The sequence below is a fragment of the Pan troglodytes genome, chromosome 11, assembly GCF_028858775.2.
Source record: "Pan troglodytes isolate AG18354 chromosome 11, NHGRI_mPanTro3-v2.0_pri, whole genome shotgun sequence".
NCBI lineage: Eukaryota > Metazoa > Chordata > Mammalia > Primates > Hominidae > Pan > Pan troglodytes.
Window position 1 is genome coordinate 40258067 of NC_072409.2, and position 21713 is coordinate 40279779.

Genomic DNA, 21713 nt, shown 5'->3' on the forward strand with positions numbered 1-21713 from the left:
CGCGTGTATGTAATCCCAGCTACTCGGGAAGCTGAGGCAGGAGAATGGGGATTGGAGAGCATGCCACTGCACTCCAGCTTGGGCGACAGAGCGAGACTCTGTATCAAAAAAAAAAAAATTAAAAAAAAAGAAAAGAAAAGAAACTGGCTGGGTGCGGTGGCAGGAGAATCGCTTGAATCCGGGAGGCGGAGGTCACTGTGAGCCGAGATCGCGCCATTGCACTCCAGCCTGCGCAACAAGAGCGAAACTCTGTCTCGAAAAGAAAAGAAATATTTTGTCCCACGTTCTGTACTAAGAGCTTCACACATATTATTTTATTTAATTATCAAAACAACTCTAAGGGTAGACAGGTGTAGATCCAGGTTTTGTGGGGACTGGAATTAAACAGCATTAAGGGCCTTCTGATTTTAAAAAAATTACAAAATTATGAACACAAAATTAGGTATTACGATGGTTATTTAGAATGAGAAAATAAATTGTAAATTATAACAAATGAAGAGCTCTCTGGCATTTAGGAGAAATGCTCCCTGGTTGCAACTCCCCACCTGTTAAGACTACAAATCCCAGCGACCCATGCAAGTGAACATAAATTTCATTAGCTTCACTGTAAAGTTGTCTGGCGGCGGGTCGGGGGTGGGTGGGAAGAAGTGTTATCTCCATTTTTAGGTTGAGTAAATCACTCAGTATTGCAGAGTGGGAATCTGAAAATTATGCAAATAGACTCTAGAGCCCTCGCCTTTACCCCCACCCTGCTTCTTGTCAATATCACTGAGTGTGCATGAGGGTCTCGTTAACGATGGCTGAGGGGGAGACGATGAAGTAAAGGAAGGGCTGAACAAAGGGCAAGAGAAAGGCGGAAAGAAGCTCCTAAAGAAAGCTGGACGGAATTGGGCTCCGCAACGCTAATGGAGAAATGCGCCTTAGGAGGGAAGGGGAGAAATTTAAGGGGAAACAGGTAAAATGAGGCAGAAGTTGAGCAAGTTAGTCAAACCCTAAATTATTTATTTACAAAACAGCCTGGCGCGGTGGCTCTCGCCTGTAATTCCAGCACTTTAGGAGGCCGAGGCAGGAGAATCGCTTGAGGCCAGGAATTCAAGACCCCCCCTCTCAGCAAAAAACAATTTAAAAATTAGCCGGGTGTGGTGGTACGCAGTTGCGGTCTCAGCTACTCGGGAGACTGAGGCGGGAGGATGGCTTGAGACCGGGAGGCGGAGACTGCAGTGAGCTCTGATCGCGCCACTGCACTCCAGCCTGGGTGACAGAGCCAGACCGTCTCTAAAAATAATAATAGCAATAACAAAATAAAAATAAATGTACTGCACCCAACTATGCCCCAGGAGTGGCACTGGGTTTCCGCAGCGCAGCGGCCGCGCCTGGGCGCCCCAAGCAACACAACCAGCGCTGTCAGGAGGCGAATAGGAGCCAGGACAGAGAGCTGGGGAGGCCACCGCGGTCAGGCGAGGGATAAGAAGGCCGTCCGCGGCGTCATTGACGGGGCTGAAGGAACACCAGAAGAGTGGCAGACAGCTCCGGAGCCGCGCTGCCCGGGCGACGCCGGAAGATGGGCCTCCCAGCGGTCTTCCTTTCAGCCAATGGCCGCGAGATGCGCCGTCCGAGGGTGCCCCGCGCGGCAGAGGGAGGGAACAAGCAGCCCATCGGGTGCAAGAAAGCACTATCTTTCTAGGTGACTATGCGAACTACCAGGGAAGTGTAGCTAGGGACAGGCTTCTCTGCCCGCGGTTAACCTAACTCAGTGCCACCACGCCTTTAACCTGAAGCCAGGGAGCACGGCCGCCCTTAGTAAAGATGGCTGACTGGCGCGGAGAAAAAGCCGGAAGCAGCCGGGCCTTGCAGGGAGCCGACTGAGCGCTGCGGGGGCGTGGCCTGGCGGTGGAGGGGCGTGGCCAGCCGCCGTAACCTGGGTTTGCGGTCTTTGAGGCGCACGCACCGCACCCAGTCCCGACTCTGTGGCTTCCTGGGGGCGGGTTCGCCGTCGGCCCCGCCCCCGCCCAGGTGTCTCCCTTTGGGAAGGTGCCCGCCGAGTCTCCGAGATTTGTCCCTGGTGGTCCCGCAGACCCCTCGTCCCTCCGCAGTCTCCGGCTGGCGGCGATGGAGGGCGCTGGGGAGAACGCCCCGGAGTCCAGCTCCTCTGCCCCTGGGTCCGAAGAGTCTGCCAGGGATCCACAGGTGCCGCCTCCGGAGGAAGAATCGGGGGACTGCGCCCGGTCCCTGGAGGCGGTCCCCAAGAAACTCTGTGGGTATTTAAGTAAGTTCGGCGGCAAAGGGCCCATCCGGGGCTGGAAATCCCGCTGGTTCTTCTACGACGAAAGGAAATGTCAGCTGTATTACTCGCGGACCGCGCAGGATGCTAATCCCTTGGACAGCATCGACCTCTCCAGTGCAGTGTTTGACTGTAAGGCGGACGCTGAGGAGGGGATCTTCGAAATCAAGACTCCCAGCCGGGTTATTACCCTGAAGGTAAATTCCTGGAACGACTTTCTCCTTTCCAGCGGCGTGAGGTCCCCTTTTCGCAGGGCAAGGCTGGGCGCGAGTGTGAGGTGGACACAGTAAATTGACTGGAACTGTCGTCACCGACTGTTCCAAGAACTTTGTGCTTTGCAAAGTGCATTCCCATCCATTTCCTCATTGGGTTCCCACAAGGCAGGGAAGACAGACCCATTTTACAGATCAAGAAACTGAGTCAGAGGGAGATGAAAGGACTGGCTCGAGGTCCATGCGTCTAGAGAGTAGGGTAGCTTGGAATCCCATAGTCTTTCTACCTCTCAGTGCTGAATCAAAACTTTTACTTTTGGGTGTGCCTGACAGTGCAGTTACCTTAACTTTCTTACCTGGGACCTAAGTAAGTCAAAATATGGTCTTTGCAATCCTCTCTCAAGGCCAGGATTCTGATTCCCGTTTCTTGATGTTTTGGCCAAGGTCAGTGAATGCTGAGAAGAGACTGGCAGGGATTAGGAAAATAAACACTTAGGTTTCACTGATCAGCCTAGATTGTTCATCTAGGCATGCTTAAACCTGTTTTCCTATCAGCAGCAAGGGGTAGGTTTTATCATCATGTTTAACTGAGAAAGCCTAAAGCAGTAGAAAGGCCACGTTCTTTGAAATCAGACGGGCTTGGATTCAAATTGTACATTTGCTACTTACTAGCTGTGTGACCCTGGACAAGTTACTTAACCTCTCAGAACCTAGGTTGTTTGTAAGCATTTGACACATCACAGGCATGTACAAATTGTTGAATTAATTGCATCACCTAGAATACAGCCTGGTACCTAGTGGGGTACTTAATAATTTTTTGTTGCATAAGCACACATGCACACACAAGGTGATGGAACCAAGATCAGAGTGCTAATGTCAAGAGGAGGTGTCCCATAACTTAATTGGAAAGACAGATCTGGGCTAAGTGTTCTATGGGCATCAGAGAAGAATGTGCCAGGAGATAGCCTTCCCCACCCCATCCCCATCTTTCCACCCCTCCAACCCCACCTCCAGCTAAGTGGGTATCTGTGGATGACCACGTGTTCAGTTCTCCTTTACTGACTGGACTTGGCGGGTGACCAGGCTGGGGGACTTGGTTAAAATAATGAAACTCAGGAATCCCTGGCCAGGGAAGGCATTTTCGAGGTCATGTGGTTCCCGGGTCTATGTGTCTCTTCCACAGGTTGACTGCTGTATGCAGGGTCTTCAACACATGGTCTTTATAATAGTATTCCATTGTTCCTGGCTCTGCACTTGGCTCTGGGGTGTGGAGCTAATGCACCCCGACCCCTGGTTCTCTGACAGCTTAAAGTCTGATGGGAGAGACTGAGGGAGAACCTGCATGCACCCTAAAATGTTCTGTAGAGACATGTGATAAGTCTGTGCAAGAAGGTGTGGTGACAGGAGGAGTCAGTTCCACCAAGTGGAAGGGGCTAGCCAGAAAGGCATCTGGAGGAGGGACACACCCAAGGCTTGAAAGAAGAAATAGGTGGCAAGCAGACAAGAGGGAGAAAGGTATTCCAGGTCAAGAGAGCACCGTGAGCAAAAGTAGGAAACCATGATACAGCCCTGAGTGTCCAGGCAAATCACATGAGCCAGAAAAACAGAGGGGCCCAAAGGATGGAGTTGAAGAGCAGAGGCCCGAGGGTGGGGAATTGGCAAATTAGGCCAAGTAGCAAAAGCTCAGTCTGACTATTGGATAGAGAAGAAACTAGGGGAAGGGCAAGGCTGGTACTCAGGGAGCCCATCAGAAGGTGATCAGGAGAGAGTGACAGCTGAACTAGAGCTGTGGCTGTGGGGAAGGGGACAATGGAGGTGTCTCGGGATAGTAGGGAAGTAGAATGAGGGAGATGTCAGGAGTGGCTGGAGTAACTGGCTGACTGCCTGGTTGGGTCAGGCACTGACAGGAGGGAACTCAGGATGAGGAGCCCATGGAACATCCGGGTACATGTCCCCTGCAGGAGACTCTCAAGTTCCAAGGGGACAGGGACCATGTGTGTTGGCTCACCTCTGTATTCAGTGCCTAGCACTATCTCTGACACATATGTCAATGCTCAGTATACCCTTGTCAAATGAGTTAATAAAATGGGGTATTTGGGTTCGGCTGGAGCTCATCAGCATTAAGGTCATGGGGAAGACCTGGGAGGTGCTGCAGTCTCTCTCAGAGAGTGTATGGAAAGAGAACACTGGTGGGCATCATTTATCTTATTGATACCTGTGTGACAGCCTGAGGGTCACTTTCACAGACTCCCCCCTGCATAGTGCACACCAGTGAACCCCTGAGATAGGGAGTTTGCCTCTGTTGCCATGTAGCCCGCTGCTGTTCTCATGTGGCCTTGATTGCAGGCAGCTCTCTGAGAATCCCCATCCACTCCCGGTGAGCTGTTCATCTTCTGCAGTCCACCTCAGCTGATCTCAAGCCTTCTTTACGAAGCCACTAATCTCCTGGCCATAAAATCCAACTTCTAGACCAGGGTTCTGGGACTAGTTCTACCACCACATGCCTGGGCAACTTCAGAGGTTTAGTTTCTCCATCTGTACAAAGGGGTGCTCACTCCTGCCTTGCCTCCCTCCTGAAGAATCTAGGAGTTATTGGATGTGAAAGTGGATGTTTGGACCAACCGCCAGCCAGTGCTGGGAGACTAATGACCAGCATTTACCATGAACTTGTTTGGAGGGCCAGAGCACCTGGAAGGTGCCACCACGTTGTCACATGTGCATGTGGCTTTCCAGTCTCCATTCATATCCATGATTCCAGTGCATCCCCAAGGCAAGAAGGATTACTCCTATTCCACAAAAGGCAGCAAAGACTTGGAGATGTCACACAGAGATAGTGATGGTACCAGGACCCCACGCATATCAGAATTCAGTGCACCTCCCCCTCTCACAGCGCCTCCAAATTCCTCTATCCAGTGAGCACATTTTGAGCACCTACTGTGTGTCAGATACTGTGTGATACCCTTGTCTCATTTCATCCTCATCATTGTCCTATGCAATAAGACTTATTGTCACCAGAGTACAGATGAGGAAACTGAGGCCCAGAGCAGCTAAGGAACCGCTGAGTGGGAGACCAGAGCCTGATGATCTTCTGTGGCCAGGAAGCATACATACCTACAGTGACCTCTTTTTTTTTTTCCTGGGAAAGAGAGCATTCCTAAGCCTCCCACAACCTTCCCCTCTTCCCGCACCCAGTGCCACCCTGCAGGCACAGGGCCTTGCCAACTAATCCTTGTGCTTCTCAGGCCGCCACCAAGCAAGTGATGCTGTACTGGCTGCAGCAGCTGCAGATGAAGCGCTGGGAGTTCCACAACAGCCCGCCGGCACCTCCTGCCACCCCTGATGCCGCCCTGGCTGGGAATGGGCCCGTCCTGCACCTCGAGCTAGGTACCCAATGGGCTACCCTCCTGCCTGCACACCCAGGGCTCTGGTGATTAAGCCTTTACCCTCCTGCTGGGAATGAGCGGGAGGAGCCGTCTACTAAGGAAGCAGAGAGCCAGGGATATGACTCAGGATTAGTTAGGGCAAGAATTTGGGCTGAGGCCAGGCTGCCTGGGTTCAAATCCTAGTCCTATATAACTTTAGGCAAGTTGTTTAACCTTTCTGAGCTTGTTTCCTTCCCCATAAAATGAGGTTTAGAAATTATCCCTACTTCTTAGGGATGTTATGAGGATTAAATGAATTCATATACCTAAAATGGTTAGAACAATGCCTGCACATGGTCAGAACCCAATACTTGTGAGCTACTATTGTGATGACTATTATGGAAGGCCTCAAGAAATCAAACTTTCACAGAATTGCTGTGAGGAGGGTTAATAAGAAAATGCAGTGTTGTAGATTTGTGTCGTGAGTTGGGTAGATCAGTGACTTTTTTTTTTTTGAGATGGAGTCTCACTCTGTTGCCCAGGCTGGAGTGCAATGGTGCAATCTCGGCTCACTGCAACTTCCGCCTCCCGGGTTTAAGCAATTCTCTGCCTCAGCCTCCCGAGGCAGCCTCAGCTGGGATTACAGGCACGTGCCACCACGCCCGGCTAATTTTTGTATTTTTAGTAGAGATGGGGTTTCACCATCTTGGCCAGGCTGATCTTGAACTCCTGACCTCGTGATCTACCCGCCTCAGCCTCCCAAAGTGCTGGGATTACAGGCATGAGCCACCATGCCTGGCCAGATCAATTATTTTTATCGCTGGTGTTCCCATAAGATAGGATCCTTTTCCCCCAGATGACTCACAAATGAAGTTTCTTGATCCCAAATCCTGGATCATCCCAACGTGGAGGAGTCCAGGAGACCACACCCTCCCACCCCCATGCTGCAGCCAGGAACATGATTGGCAGGTTTTAGGATCGGTATGGACCACCTCACAGCTGCCCCTGCAAGAATGTGGAAAATCAGGTCCCAGTACAAAGCCACACTGTGTCTAAAGTGCTTCATGTTCAGTTGACAGGGAGGCCAAATAGGCAAGGGCAGGACTTGTTACCAAGTACCCCCTGGACCTCTGTACCTGGGTGCTTTGCATGTCCAAAGCTGAGTACATCTGCCCCAACCCTTCTCCCCATTTCTCTTCCCTCCTCTCAGTAGATTTCCCCTCATGTACCCACTAGTAGTTGCCCTCCACCCTTCCTCAATTCCAGCCAGTGAGTCCAGTCAATCACTGTGCTGGCCATTTTTGCCCTCTGACCCATACATCAGACCCAGGCCTTTCTTGCTGCCACTGCCCAGGTCAGACCTCATCTCTCAAAGTCACAGTGGCCTCCTCTCCAGTATCCCCATGTGGAGGCCATGCCAGAACCCATCCCCTTCTCTGCAGCCTGAGTGAGCTTTCTTAAACCTGACCCTGAACCCGTCACTGCCATCCAACGCCACCCACCACCTCACTCCTGCACTCAGGGCTCATCCCTCCTGATCTCACCTCTGCCTGCTCCCCCAGTCCCCACCTTGGGCTTGATGCTTTGGCAGAGTCTCTGCTCTCTCTCCTTTGCCTGGCAAATTCTTGCTTATTCTCTATGGCCAAGCTCCAGCATTGCCTTCTCTTCTTGCCGGCCTCCTCCTGGGAGCCTTCTCAGACTTTGTCAGCTGGATTCTCTCTGGGCCCTCAACACTTTTTTCAAACACTTCAAGGGAGACCTGTTCCATTGTGTTCTATTAATAATTACCCCTGTCCTTGTCCATCTCCACCCGCTAGCCCTTAAGGGTGGGGACTTTTTTTTTGGTTGCCTGTGTCACCTCCCTGGTGTCCTGCCTGGCACATTGGATATTTGTGGAATGAATGTGTAAGTCAATACACTAAACTTTATAATTAAATGAGGAAAGGAATGTAAACCCCTTAGCATAACCTCAGGCACATAGTAAGTGCTCAATACATGGGAGTTGTCCTAATAATATTGTTATTCTATGTCTATATGTCTGTGCATAGAACACACCCATGCTATTACTATCATAATAGTATATACACAAACATATATAGGTGCTGTTACTATTATAATAACTGTTCCTTTTATTCTTAATAATCATTAGTAATTTCTTTGGAGTTTCTTTTGAAGGGTTTCTTTGCTTCTGCTCCAGCCCCCACTCCCCATCTGCCAGGGAGCCAGACAACCCTGGTTTTGCAGAAAACTGCAGCCTGGGTTGATGCTGCTGCAAAGATCAGCGTCAGACTAGAGGCCAGCAGAAACCTCTGCAATAATAGAATTTCTGTGTGTCTTAACTGAAATTTGAAGAAGCAGATTGTGGAAGAACGGCTCTGGGATCCTCAGACCTCTTCTGCTGTGGGGAACCTGTTGCAGGTTCTTTAATTGTGCGGCTTTGCTTCAGCACACACGGCGGGCCTCTTCCAGGCCAGCCCCTGCTGTGGGCATTGGAGAAAGGGGTGGAGTTGCTGTGATGACCTGGGTTCTAGTCTCCTGAGGAGGATGCTGCCTGAGACTCAGGAAGCAGGGACGCGAGCTTCTCCTCTTGAAGCCTTTCCTTGCCTTGCAGCAAGCCTGCAGTCTCCTCGCAGACCCAGGGCCTGGCAAAACCTTCCCAGCCCACCTAGAAAGATGTTTCTGGTGTCTTGGGCAAGTCAGCAAGGCCTGGATTAGCCACGTGGAGCAGGCTGCCCCACCTCGCCCGCCTCCACCCTTCCTGAGGAAGCAGCGGCCCGCTCCCAGGTCGTTGAAAACCTCCTGACCCATGTCTGACTTTGAGTCAGAGACTTCTGGTAAAAAGTGTCTCGTCACTGCTCTTGAGCAATCTGCAAGGCATGTTCTCTCCTGCTTTTAAGGATTTACAACTTTATTTTATGCTTTACCTAAACAACGGTCTCCGCAGAGCCAAGAAAGATCAAAGGGAACCCACGAGACTTATAATAATAAGAATAGCAAGTTGCCACAGTAAGCTACAGTTTACAAAGGACCTGTATAAATGTGTACTGTCATGAAATATGCCTGCTGCCCCAACACTTTACATGCATCATCTTATTTAATCCTCACAATAATTTTATAGAGTAGTTAGTGCTATTTCCATTTTATAGACCAGGAAACTAAGGCTCAAAGAGGTCAAGAGACCTGTCCTAGGTCATGTAGTAAGAAAACATCAGTGCTGAAATTCAAACCCTAGGCTGCAGACTCATAACCTGCCCTCCCAAAGCTAAGGGGCAGCCAGGCACTCGTCCAGGGCCCTCTAGGGAGGCAGTGACCTCCTGGGTCAGGCCCTTTTTTTGTCTAGGCAGCGACTTCTTCCCACTGGTGGTGGGGCAACCCTCAGAGCTCACGTAAAAGGAGAATTACAAATGAATGCTGCTGAAAATCCTGTGTGGTCACTCATGGAGGGCATTTCTCCAAGGTGCCCCAGACTACAGCCTCAGGTCATTGATTCTGCCTCCTGTGGGAAGTGCTGGTCTCTGTTGGGGCATCGCCATCCTGTGCCGCCCGTGCCTTGCACACTCCTTTGCATTGGGAGCTTGTGCCTTCATGGGCAGCCCCTCCTGTCTTAGACGATCTGCTTGTTAGAAAGGCTGCTCTGATAAGCCACATTGTTTAATGGGAAAAGCAAAAGTGGGGATGTGTTTGAGTCTATAACGGTGTCACCTGCTAGCTTTGACTTTGCCACAAAACTTAACCTCTCTGAGTGGCTATTTCCTCATTGGTAAAACCCACCAGTGATGACAACCCCCAGGACTTGGCTCTGTGTAGTCTCAGAGTTGATCTAGGCCCACAGGTGGCACTTACAAGAAAACAGATATTAGCAGTTAGGGAAGTACTGCTAACATATCAAAATCTTAGAGAAACTGTTAAGTTTTTTTGGTTTGCTTTGAATGAAGGAGAATAAGATGGTTAAAATATTGATAAATAAAAAAATTTTATTTTTTTCGAATCAGTTCAGAGTCAGGCTTAAAGGTTACTTTGAAAGATGTGAGTCCACAATATGGGGCTTTATGGCTTTTTTTTTTTTTTTTTTTTGAGACGGAGTCTCGCTCTGTCACCCAGGCTGGAGTACAGTGGCGCGATCTTGGCTCACTGCAACCTCCGTCTCCTGGGTTCAAATGATTCTCCTGCCTCAGCCTCCCAAGTAGCTGGGACTACAGGCGCATGCCACCACGCCTGGTTAATTTTTTTGTATTTTTATTAGAGACGGGGTTTCACTGTATTAGCCGGGATGGTCTCAATCTCCTGACCTCGTGATCCACCCACCTCGGCCTCCCAAAGTGCTGGGATTACAGGCGTGAGCCACCATGCCCAGCCCAGCTTTATGGCTTTTTAAACATTTTTGTATACATTAACTCTGAAGGAGACAAGGTAGAGAGTATCCTTCTTGTTTTTTTTGTTTGTTTGTGTTTGTTTGTGTTTTTTTTTTGAGACGGAATCTCGCCCTGTCACCCAGGCTGTTGGAGTGCAGTGGTGCAATCTCGGCTCACTGCAACCTCCGCCTCCCAGGTTCGAGCGATTCTACTGCCTCAGCCTCCCAAGTAGCTGGGACTACAGGCACACGTCACCATGCCCGGTTTGTTTTTGTATTTTTAGTAGAGATGGGTTTCCCCATGTTGTCCAGGCTGATCTTGAACTCCTGACCTCAGGTGATCTGCCTGCCTTGGCCTCCCAAAGTGCTGGGATTACAGGCATGAGCCACCGCGCCCGGCCCTTGATTTTTTTTTTTTTTTTTTTAATGATTTGCAACCTGGTTGCAACACCCTCCCCATGGAAACAGGGCCCAGCTACAGATCTTCTACCTAAAGCCAGGTTTGGTTCTTCAGCCTCCTGCTCAAACCCCTAGGAGCTCTGGTTTCCATCGTGATGGGATCCAGCCACTTACCCACACCCCTTTCTATTTGGCCTTCCCCACCCCATCTTCCCGGCTTCCTCCCCGCAGACTCAGCTCTGGGTCTGAAACCCCTTACTGTTGCCTGTATGCTTGGCATAGAACTTTCCTGGTTCCTCCTGCAGATTCAAATCAACCCCAGTCCTTAAGGCCCAGCTGCAGTGCCCCTCCTCCAGGAAGTTTCCCCTGACCTGGATTGGAAAGACTCTGTCTCCACCTCCCAGAACTGCCCCTACCCCAGCACCTGACCCCAGGTGTGCACTTCTTCACCTTCCCTGCTCCTTAGGCTTTGAGTTTCTGCTTTTATTCTTCTCACTTTCTCCAGCCCCACTCGCAAGCCTCAGGGTAAACACCCAGTCTGTGTTTGGTGAGAGGATTCATGGAAGGGAGGGCCTCAAAGATCTCGCATTTGAGGAGTGTGAGTGCTGGCCTACCTGCCAGATCTGATGGAGCCTGTTAGGAATTTACAAATACACTGTCTGTTGTTTGAACTACTGCTAAGTTTCTTTTCTTAGGTAGGTTGAACAGCTCCCCCTGACCCCCATCATTATATTTAATATTTTTATACCCACACCCTTTTTGCAGGTATAGTGCAAAAACAAATCTCCACTCCTAAATGTTTCAGTCTCCCAGTAAGAGGGCTCCAAGTGGAAAGTGTCTGCTGCCCTGGTAGGTCTCAGGGGCTGTCTAATCAAGCTCATACCAACCCATAAGTGGTCCTGGCTCTTTTCTCCTTTTTCTAACACTCAAAGTTAATTTCTAAATATTTCACCTCCCCTCTCTTACACTTCACATAATTTCCTTGGCCTTGAAAGCTTGCTTAACATTAAACATTTTCAAGTCACTCACTGTAGAAGAATCATTGTTTAAACAGAACATTTGGAAGACTAAAAAGAAAAAGAACCTGTAATCCTATCACCCAGAGGCAGCCAGTATTAACCTTATGTTATGACCTCCTGCCTGCCTTTTATTTAAACACATTTCAGATCATATAATAATATAAAATGTCCTACTTTGTTTTTTGATACTCAGTAGTGTGACCCTAATATTTGCATGTGTTTTTAAAATCTCTGTATAAACATCTATTTTTGATAAATACATATTCTTTTTCTGTTTATAAAGTAACCCATGTTTATTGTAGAAAATTTGGGAAAAAAACAGTAAAATACAATGAGAATAGCCTGCTCACTGCAAATCCCATCACGCAGCTCAAACCACTGTTAAGATTGCGGAGTATATTTCTTTGAGACTTTTTCTGTACAATTGAGATTATACTATAACCCCAATTTTTTTTTTCTTTTGAGGCAGGGTCTTGCTCTGTTGCCCAGGCTGGAATGTAGTGGCACCATCTCCGCTCACTGCAACCCCCACCTCCTGGGCTCAAGTGATCCATCCACCTCAGCCTCCCAAGTAGCTGGGACTATAGGCACGCACCACCACACTCAGCTAATTTTTCTGTTTTTTGTAGAGATGGGGTTTTGCCACGTTGCTCAGGTGGTCTCAAACTTTCAGCTCAAGTGACCCACCCGGCTCAGCCTCCCAAAGTGGCGGGATTACAGGTGTGAGCCACAACATCCAGCCTTCCAATTTTTTGTTTGTTTTTGTTTTGTTTCTTTGTTTTGTTTTTTGAGATGGAGTCTCACTCTGTCGCCCAGGCTGAAGTGCAGTGGCACGATCTAGGCTCACTGCAAGCTCCGCCTCCTGGGTTGAGGCCATTCTCCTGCCTCAGCCTCCCAAGTAGCTGGGACTACAGGCGCCTGCAACCATGCCTGGCTAATTTTTTGTATTTTTAGTAGAGATGGGGTTTCACCGTGTTAGCCAGGACAGTCTCAATCTCCTGACCTCATGATCTGCCTGCCTCAGCCTCCCAAAGTGCTGGGATTACAGGCGTGAGCCACCGCGCCCGGCCCAATTTTTTTTTAATCTGGCTTTTTCCACTTAATATTATATTCCATACAGGTTTCCCTGTTTATAAGTATTTATTCACATTGTTTTGAATGATTAATATTCCGTCATATGAAGACATTCTGATATACTTAACCTATTCCCAAGTTTTTAGATCTTTTCCAACTTGAGGCTATTGTGACAATGCTAGAAGGAACAAACCTCTTGGCACATAAAGTTTTGTCTGCACTTCCATCTTTAGGATGGACTCTCAGATGTAGAATTAACTGTAGGTCTGCCTTTCTTTTTTGAGACGGAGTTTCACTCTTGTTGCCCAGGCTGGAGTGCAATGGCGCGATCTCGGCCCACTGCAACCTCCGCCACCCAGGTTCAAGCGATTCTCCTGCCTCAGCCTCCTGAGTAGCTGGGATTGCAAGAATGCGCCACCACGCCTGGCTAATTTTGTGTTTTTAGTAGAGACGGGGTTTCTTCATGTTGGCCAGGCTGGTCTCTTAACTCCCCACCTCAGGTGATCCACCCATCTCAGCCTCCCAAAGTGCTGAGATTACAGGCATGAGCCACCGCTCCCAGCCAGGTCTGCATATTTTTAAGGGGTTTGCAGGAGGGCTGTACCAGCAAAATGCATCATTTTACTGGCTGCAGAACATTTTGTGAAAAGCCTATTTTGCTGCTGTTAACCTACAGGGAGGGCCTGCTTGCCCCTGCAACTCTCCAACTCCAGCCTGTTCCCAGTCAAGGCTGCACCCATAGCATCCCACCTGACCTGTCTTTCCAAGTGCAGTGACCCGGCTGATTGATTTCCCTTTTCTTTGTTCCCAGGGCAAGAAGAGGCAGAGCTGGAGGAGTTCCTGTGCCCTGTGAAAACACCCCCTGGGCTAGTGGGCGTGGCAGCTGCCTTGCAGCCCTTCCCTGCCCTTCAGAATATTTCCCTCAAGCACCTGGGGACTGAAATACAGTAAGTGCCAGTGGAGCTGAGGGGCTAGCCAAGCTGCAGGCAGCCCCTTCAGTGGAGCTCGACCCGCTGTGATTCTCCTGCAGGGAGATGGGCCCCGGGAGAGGGTTATGGGCTTTATTTTCAATTAATCACATCATCACTTTAAAATATTACATTTGGCCGGGTGTGGTGGCTCATGCCTATAACCCCAGCACTTTGGGAGGCCGAGGTGGGCGGATCACTGGAGGTCAGGAGTTCGAGACCAGCCTGGCCAACATAGCGAAACCCCTTCTCTACTAAAAATACAGTAATTAGCCGGGCATGGTGGCAGGTGCCTATAATCCCAGCTACTCAGGAGGCTGAGGCAGGAGAATCGCTTGAACCCAGGAGGCGGAGGTTGCAGTGAGCCGAGATTGCACCATTGCACTCCAGCCTGGCCGACAAGAGTGAGACTGTGTCTCAAAAAAAAAAAAAAAAAAATACATTCATTGGAAAAGTAGTACATGTTCATTATAGGAAATCAGAAACATCTGGAAGGGTATAAAAAATTACCTACTGGACGAGGTGGCTCACAGCCTGTAGTCCCAGCTACTAGGGAGGCTGGAGCAGGAGGATCACTTGATTATAAGTAAAGTATTTTTTTTAATTATCCATAATCCTACCACCCAGACAAATATTCTTAGCATTTGGTATATTTCTTTCCTCTACATTTTCTGTATACATATTGCATAAATGAGATCATATTGAATGTGATGTAGTGATGGTTTCACAAATGTCTATACATGTCAAAAGCATCAAATTACTCATTTTTAACTTGTGCAATTTATTGTGTCAATCATATCTCAACTACTTTTTTATTTAATAATATATTATATATATACCTTACTATTGTCAGGCTTTGTTTTAGATAATTTCTAAGAAGGTAGCAGTATGGACCAGGCGTGGTGGTTCATGCCTGTAATTGCAACACTTTGGGAGGCCAAGACAGGAGGATCACTTGAGGCCAGGAGTTCAAAACCAGCCTGGGCAACTTCTGAGACCCTGCCTCTACAATAAGTAAAATGAAAAGTTAGCCAGGCATAGTGGCATGTGCCTGTAATCCCAAGCCCAGGAAGTCAAGGCTGCAGTAAGCCATGATCATACCACTTCATCCTAGCCTGAGCAACAGAGTGAGACCCTGTCTCAAAAAAAAAAAAAAAAAAAAAAGGCAGCAGTGTGGCCTGGGCTTTGGAAGCAAACTGCCTGGGTTTGTATCCCGGCTCCATCAGTCATGGCTGTGCTGCTGTTGGCAAGTTGTTTCTCAATGCTTTTCTTACCTTGTTAGTAAATGTAAATACAACAGCGCTTGCCTTATAAGCTTAGCATGGTAATTAAATCGTTTAATGCATGCAGACTGCTTTAGAACTGTGCTTGGCAGTCTTAAGCGTGCAATACATATTAGCTGCTGCTGCTATTGTTACTCTAGTTGAAGGGATGGAAACTTTCAGGAATTCAAACTATATCCAATAGTGATCCTGTTTGGGCGTTTCTTTTCTTTTCTTTTTTTCTTTTCTTTTTTTTTTTTTTTTTTGGAGATGGAGTCTCGCACTGTTGCCCGGGCTGGAGAGCAGTGGCGCGATCTCAGCTCGCTGCAACCTCTGCCTCCCATGTTCAAGTGATTCTCCTGCCTCAGCTTCCATAGTAGCTAGGATTACAGGCACCCAACACTATGCCCGGCTGACTTTTTGTATTTTTAGTAGAGACGGGATTTCACTATGTTGGCCAGGCTGGTCTCAAACTCCTGACCTTGTGGTTTGCCCACCTCGGCCTCCCAAAGTGCTGGGATTACAGACGTGAGCCACCACTCCCAGCCTGGGCATTTGTGTTCCGTGTGGACTTCAGATGAACTTAGAGCTCTTAGAAGGCAAAATACATTGCTCACGGGACTTTGATAAGGGACCCCTGGTTCTGTGTGACTCAGGCACAGTATTTCCCTCTGCTGGCTTCAGAGTCTGAATTTGCTTGAGTGACTAGGAGGGTGGTGACGTCCTTTCCAGGAGAGAATCAGGTTTTAGGGAAAAGACAATGAGTGTTCTTTGGGGTCTGCTGGCTGGAGGTAGAGCTCCCCCACAGGCATTTGGATGGAATGACCTGGAGCCCAGGAGAGAGATCTAAGCTCGAGAGAGAGGCTTGTTGGGTATAGGGCATGGTTGAGCCCTCCAGGGTGAGTGGATGTGGAGGGCACCCTGCAGGAGATCACCTGTTGGGAGGAGCTACAGGGAACTGGGTGCATTGGGAGCATGCTGGGGTAGAGAGGGGGCCTGAGAAGTCCAGCTATCCAGCCAGCATGCACCCAGGGCAGTCTCACCAATATTAAACTGAGTCCATGCCTGATAGAGGCCACAGCAGCAGAAGCAGAACATAGAAAATGCAGAGACCAAGAAAGGAAGGAAGCTTCAGAGGGTCATAGAGCAACTTCCCTCCTGTAACTTGTCATAGCCCACAGAAAATGCCAGGCTACTTTGCAAGAGAAGTGCCCTGGGCTGCTGAGAGCCCCAGACAACTTGGTGAGATGAGAGCTGCCTTTGTGTCCTACACCCTTGTGCTCTGGCTAGTCTTGGAACTCACTGTTGGCGCTGCCATGAACCCGGGTCATACTCAGGGATGGGGGTAGGGAGCTTCCTGAGCACTGTGTTGGGTGCTTTATGCTCTCGAGTTCTCTAGACAAACCTGTGAAGTGGTATCATCACATGGTTAAGTCCTCAAACCATGGAGTTAGACATCCAGGGCTGCTCAGCCCCATTGCCTACTTGCTCTGTAGTTTTGGTTACTTATCCTCTTCGAATCTCAGTTCTCTCCGTCCAATGAGGGTGAGAATAGTATTTACTTCATTGGTCTTGGGAGGATTAAGTGAGTGGAATGCATCATAGTGTTTCACTTAGAATTTGAGCCATGGAAGGGTCCATCCAGTGTTCATTATGGATATGTTTGACATCCCCACTACAGATGAGGAAACTGAGGCTCAGGGAAGATAACTAGCTTTCCCAAGGTTATCCTTTCAGAACAAGTCTTTAGGATCACCACTCCCATGCTGGTCAGGCCTTGCAGGCCTGGAATTAAACCTAAACAGAAAATGGTCCATGAACTGCTCCAAGCAAAGTTGATAAATTTATGAAATGGAAACAGCTCTTCCAAGCATAGTGGTTTAGCTGGGTGGTGACCAGCCGGACCATTTCAGAAGGTAGCGAGCTTCCCATTCCCAGAGATGTGTGCTAGGGCTTAGAAGGCCTTTCGCTGCCCTAAAGTTGTGGTTTCTGTGCTTTCCCACACCCCAGGGGTGACTGCTTATCAGACCCAGGACATGTCAGGGAGGGAGCAGTTCCTGGTTAAAGTGTGGGCAGCAGTGATGATTACCCCATCTAGCCAGTGCCTCTAGCTATAGGGATGTGGCCCTGTGTCCCTCTCCAACTCATGTGACTTGTGGTTTGTGAAATCCATGTAACAGGGCTCAGCACAGGACCCAGCATAAAGTGATGCTCAGTAAATAGTAGTGCCTATCATGATCATCATGATTCTCTTCAATGGAACTACATTCTTGTATTTTCAGATGGGGAAGGCAAGACTGGGAAAGGGAAGTCACTAGGCCAAGGAGCCAGGGGCTCTCCTTATAACAGGACACCTTAGTAATTACAGCAAAAGATCAGGTATTGGGAGTGCTGAGTTCTAATTTCTTCTTTGCTCTTAATTCAACCGATGAATTTTTCCTTCTGTCACTCAGCTGTACTATCCATGAAAGTATAATCTCATTATTTTCTTATTCTGGGCCCAACTATACAAAACACACACACACACACACACAGACACACACACACCACACAAACACACCTGGATCTTGTTTTAAACTAAGTTTGAGATCAATAGAGGTTCTTTGAAAAGAGCAACAAAGTTGACAAACCTTTAGCTAGGCAGACTGAGGAAAGAGAGAAAACTCAAATTACTAAAGTCAGGAACAAAAGAGAGCATTGCTACCAACCTTACAGAAACAAAAAGGATTATATGAGGAATACTATGAACAACTATGTGCCAACAAATTTGATAACTTAGATGAAAATGGACAAATTCCTAGAAAGACACATTTACTAAAATATACGCAAGAAGAAAATCTAAAAAGACCTAATTACATCGTAGAGATTGAATTAGTAAAATAAATAAATAAATAACTACACATGAAGAAAAACTCAGGACCAAATGACTTCACTGGTGAAGTCCACCAAATATTTAAAGAAAAATTAATACCAATTCTTCACAGATTCTTCCAAAATGTAAAAGAGGAGGGGACACATCCCAACTCATTTTATAAGACTGATATTATTCTGATACCAAAACCAAACAAAGACATCATAAGAAAAATACAGACCAATATCCCTTATGAAGGCAGATGTAAAAATTCTCAACAAAATACTAGCAAACTGAATTCAGCAGCATATAAAAAGGATTAATCCACGATAAAGTAGGATTTATCTTAGGAATACATGGTTGGTTTCACATCTGAAATTCAAGTTATGTAATACACTACATTAATAAGAAGAAGGTGAAAAACCACATCATTTCAGTAGACTGAGAAAAAGCATTTGACAATATTCAACACCTCTTTGTGATAAAACCTCTCACAAAGACTGGAAAGGGCCAGGCACAGTGGATTTTGCCTGTAAACCTGGAACTTTGGGAGGACAAGGTGGGAGGATTGGTTGAGGCCAGGAGTTTGAGACCAGCCTACAAAAAATTGTAGTGAACCCCATCTCTACAAAAAATTAGCTGGGTGTGGTGGCACACACCTGTAGTCCCACCTACTGTGTAGGCTGAGGTGGAAGGATCACTTGAGCCCAGGAGGTCAAGACTGCAGTAAGCTATGAGCATGCCACCACACTTCAGCCTGGGTGACAGAGTGAGACATTGTCTCTAAATAATAGTAATAAATAAATAAATAAATAATTTTTTAAAAAGTCTAGAAGGAGGCCAGGCACAGTGGCTCATGCCTGCAATCCCAGCACTTTGGGAGGCTGAGGTGGGTGGATCACTTGAGGTCAGGAGTTTGAGACCAGCCTGGCCAATATGGTGAAACCCCATCTCTACTAAAAATACAAAAATTAGCCGGCCATGGTGGTACAGGCCTGTAGTCCCAGCTACTCAGGAGGCTGAGGCAGGAGAATTGCTTGAACCCAGGAGGCGGAGGTTGTACCACTACACTCCAGCCTGGGCGACAGAGCAGCTCCATCTCAGAAAAACAAAAAACAAAAAACAAAAAAAACAAGTAGAATGAAACTTCCCCAGCTTGATAAAGGGAATCAATGAAAAATGCAAAGCTAACATACTTAATGGTAAAAGACTGAATATTTTCCCCCTAAAATCAGGAATATTCAACATTGTTCTGGAGGCTTTAGCCAGGCCAATTAGGCAAGAACATGAAATTAGGCATCCAGATTGGGAAGGAAAAAAGTAAAACTATCTTTATTTGTAGTTGACATGATATTTGTTTACAGAAAATCCTAAGGAAAAACTATTAGAGCTAAGAAATTAGTTCAGCAAGGTTGCAGGATTCAAGATCAATATAGAAATATCAGTTGTATTTCTATACACCTGTAATAAACAACCCAAAAATAAAATTAAGAAAACATTCCATAACAATATTAGAAAAAGAATTAAATATTTAGGAATGAATTTGACATAATAATGCAAAATGTGTGCTCTGAAAACACCAAACATTGTTGAAAAAAAGGGCTTAAGTAGCTGGAAAGATATCTCATGTTCATGGATCAAAAGACTTAATATTGCTAGGCTGAGCGCGGGGGCTCACGCCTGTAATCCCAACACTTTAGGAGGCCAAGGTGGGCAGATCACTTGAGGTCAGGAGTTCAAGACCAGCCTAGCTAACATGGTAAAATCCCGTCTCTACTAAAAATACAAAAATTAGCTGGGCATGGTAGCACATTCCTGTAATCCTAGCTACTTGGGAGGCTGAGGCAGGAGAATTGCTTGAACCCAGGAGGCAGAGACTGCAGTGAGCCATGATTGCGCCACTGCACTCCAGCCTGGGCAACAGAGTGAGACTCTGTCTCAAAAAGAAAAAAAAGAAAAAAAAAAGACAATATTGTTAACCTATTAATCTGACAATACTTCCCAAATTGATCTACAGATTCAATATAATCACCATCAAAATTCTGATGGCTTCCTTACAGAAATTAACAAGTTAAACCTAAAATTCAAGATCCTGGAAATTCAAGAGCCCCAGAGTACCCAAAATAATCTTGAAGAATAAAAAAAGTTTGCCCCGTCTCTACTAAAAATACAAAAAAAAAAATTAGCTGGGCATGGTGGTGCACGCCTGTAATCCCAGCTACTCAGGAGGCTGAGGCAGGAGAATCGCTTGAATCTGGGAGGTGGAGGTTGCAGTGAGCCGAGATCGTGCCACTGCACTCCAGCCTGGGTGACAGAGCAAGACTCTATCTCAAAAAAAAAAAAAAGAAAAAAAAAGTTTGAAGACGCACTCTTCCCAATATCAACACTACTACAAAGCTATAGTAATCCAGACACTGTGGTGCTGTTGTAAGGTGCACTAAGTGGGGTGCACTCTGATATTTTCTTTCTTTTTTTTCAACAAAGCCTGACTTTCTTTTTTTTCTTTTTTTTTTTTTGAGACAGTCTTGCTCTGTCACCCAGGCTAGAGTGCAGTGGCGCAATCTCCACTCACTGCAACCTCTGCCTCCCCAGTTCAAGTGACATTCAGCAACTCTCCTGTCTCAGCCTCCCAAGAAGCTGGGATTACAGGCATGAGCCACTACGCCTGGTTAACTTTGGTATTTTTAGTAAAGACGGAGTTTCACTATGTTGGCCAGGCTGGTCTCGAGCTCCTGGCCTCAAGCAATCCACTCGCCTTGACCTCCCAAGGTGCTGAGATTACAGGCGTGAGCCACTGCACCCGGCCAAAGTCTGACATTCTTAACAGATTTTATTATCTTGACTGGCATGCTTTAAATTCATAAAAGCTTTGGAGAAATAATCAATTCCCAACCCCATGAAAAGTATTTTGAATGAGGAAAAAAAAAATGGAAGTAATGATCTACACAGATACAAAGCATGCCTTAGTTCCTCCCATATCCCCAACTGCTGTTTTGTGATAAAGAATTCTCAGAAAGCAGAGTGTTTTTAATACTTATCAAGTAGAATCTCACCAGTGTAAAGAACCAACAACATTGATCTGGTGCCTCCGCTCACTCTTTGCAGACCATTTTTGGATTCCTAAGGTGTAATTATACATTTCACATACATTTGTGAGATAAGATAAACATTATGTTTATATCCCACATGAGCCAGGCTTAAAGGTTTTCTAAAAACTGTGTGTGGCACTAGAAACTTCATGCTGTATCAAGTCAGTATCAGCATCAAGCTACTGGACTCTATAATGAAATATTATAGATAAACATTTACTGAAAACAAATATAAAAATCTGGCCCAGACCAGGCGCGGTGGCTCATGCCTGTAATCCCAGAACTTTGGGAAGCCAAGGTGGGTGGATCACCTGAAGTCAGGAGTTTGAGACCAGCCTAACCAACACGGCGAAACCCTGTCTCTACTAAAAATACAAAATTAGCTGTGTGTGGTGGCGGGCACCTATAATCCCAGCTACTCGGGAGGCCGAGGCAGGAGAATTGCTTGAGCCTGGGAGGTGGAGGTTGCAGTGAGCCGAGATCGTGCCATTGCACTCCAGCCTGGGTGACAGAGTGAGACTCCATCTCAAACAACAACAACAAAAATCTGGCCCAGAAAGACCAGGATGGAAATATGCAATCTTCTTGAGTTAAGATGGTCAAGTGTTTTTTTTTTTTTTTTTAATAAATAAAATTTTAAAAAGCTCTATACAGTTTAAGACAAATATGTGTAAGATATGTGTATATTTTGTATGTGCTGACTTGATCATGACAACTCACTGATTTTTTTTTTTTTCTTTTGAGACGGAGTCTCACTCTGTCACCCAGGCTTGAGTACAGTGGCGCTATCTCGGCTCACTGCAAGCTCCACCTCCCAGGTTCATGCCATTCTCCTGCCTCAGCCT

General features: G+C 47.1%; 1 protein-coding gene across 6 annotated transcripts in view; it reads left to right on the forward strand.

Moving 5' to 3' along the window:
- The first annotated feature begins 1493 nt into the window (after positions 1-1493).
- TBC1D2 (TBC1 domain family member 2) overlaps positions 1494-21713 on the forward strand; it is a 57199-nt gene continuing 36979 nt past the window's right edge. For 2 of the 6 annotated variants that reach the window (XR_010148893.1, XM_016961308.4), the window contains exons 1-3: positions 1911-2478; positions 5736-5877; positions 13510-13645. Coding sequence is in view for 2 of the 6 variants with exons in the window: in XM_016961308.4 (XP_016816797.2) it covers positions 2110-2478; positions 5736-5877; positions 13510-13645 (647 nt within the window). In the remaining 4 variants the exon portion in view is untranslated. Of the gene's footprint in view, positions 2479-5735; positions 5878-13509; positions 13646-21713 lie in introns of all 6 variants that reach the window. The other 4 variants (XR_001720919.4, XM_001158356.8, XM_063788457.1 and 1 more) reach the window with 4 other exon arrangements.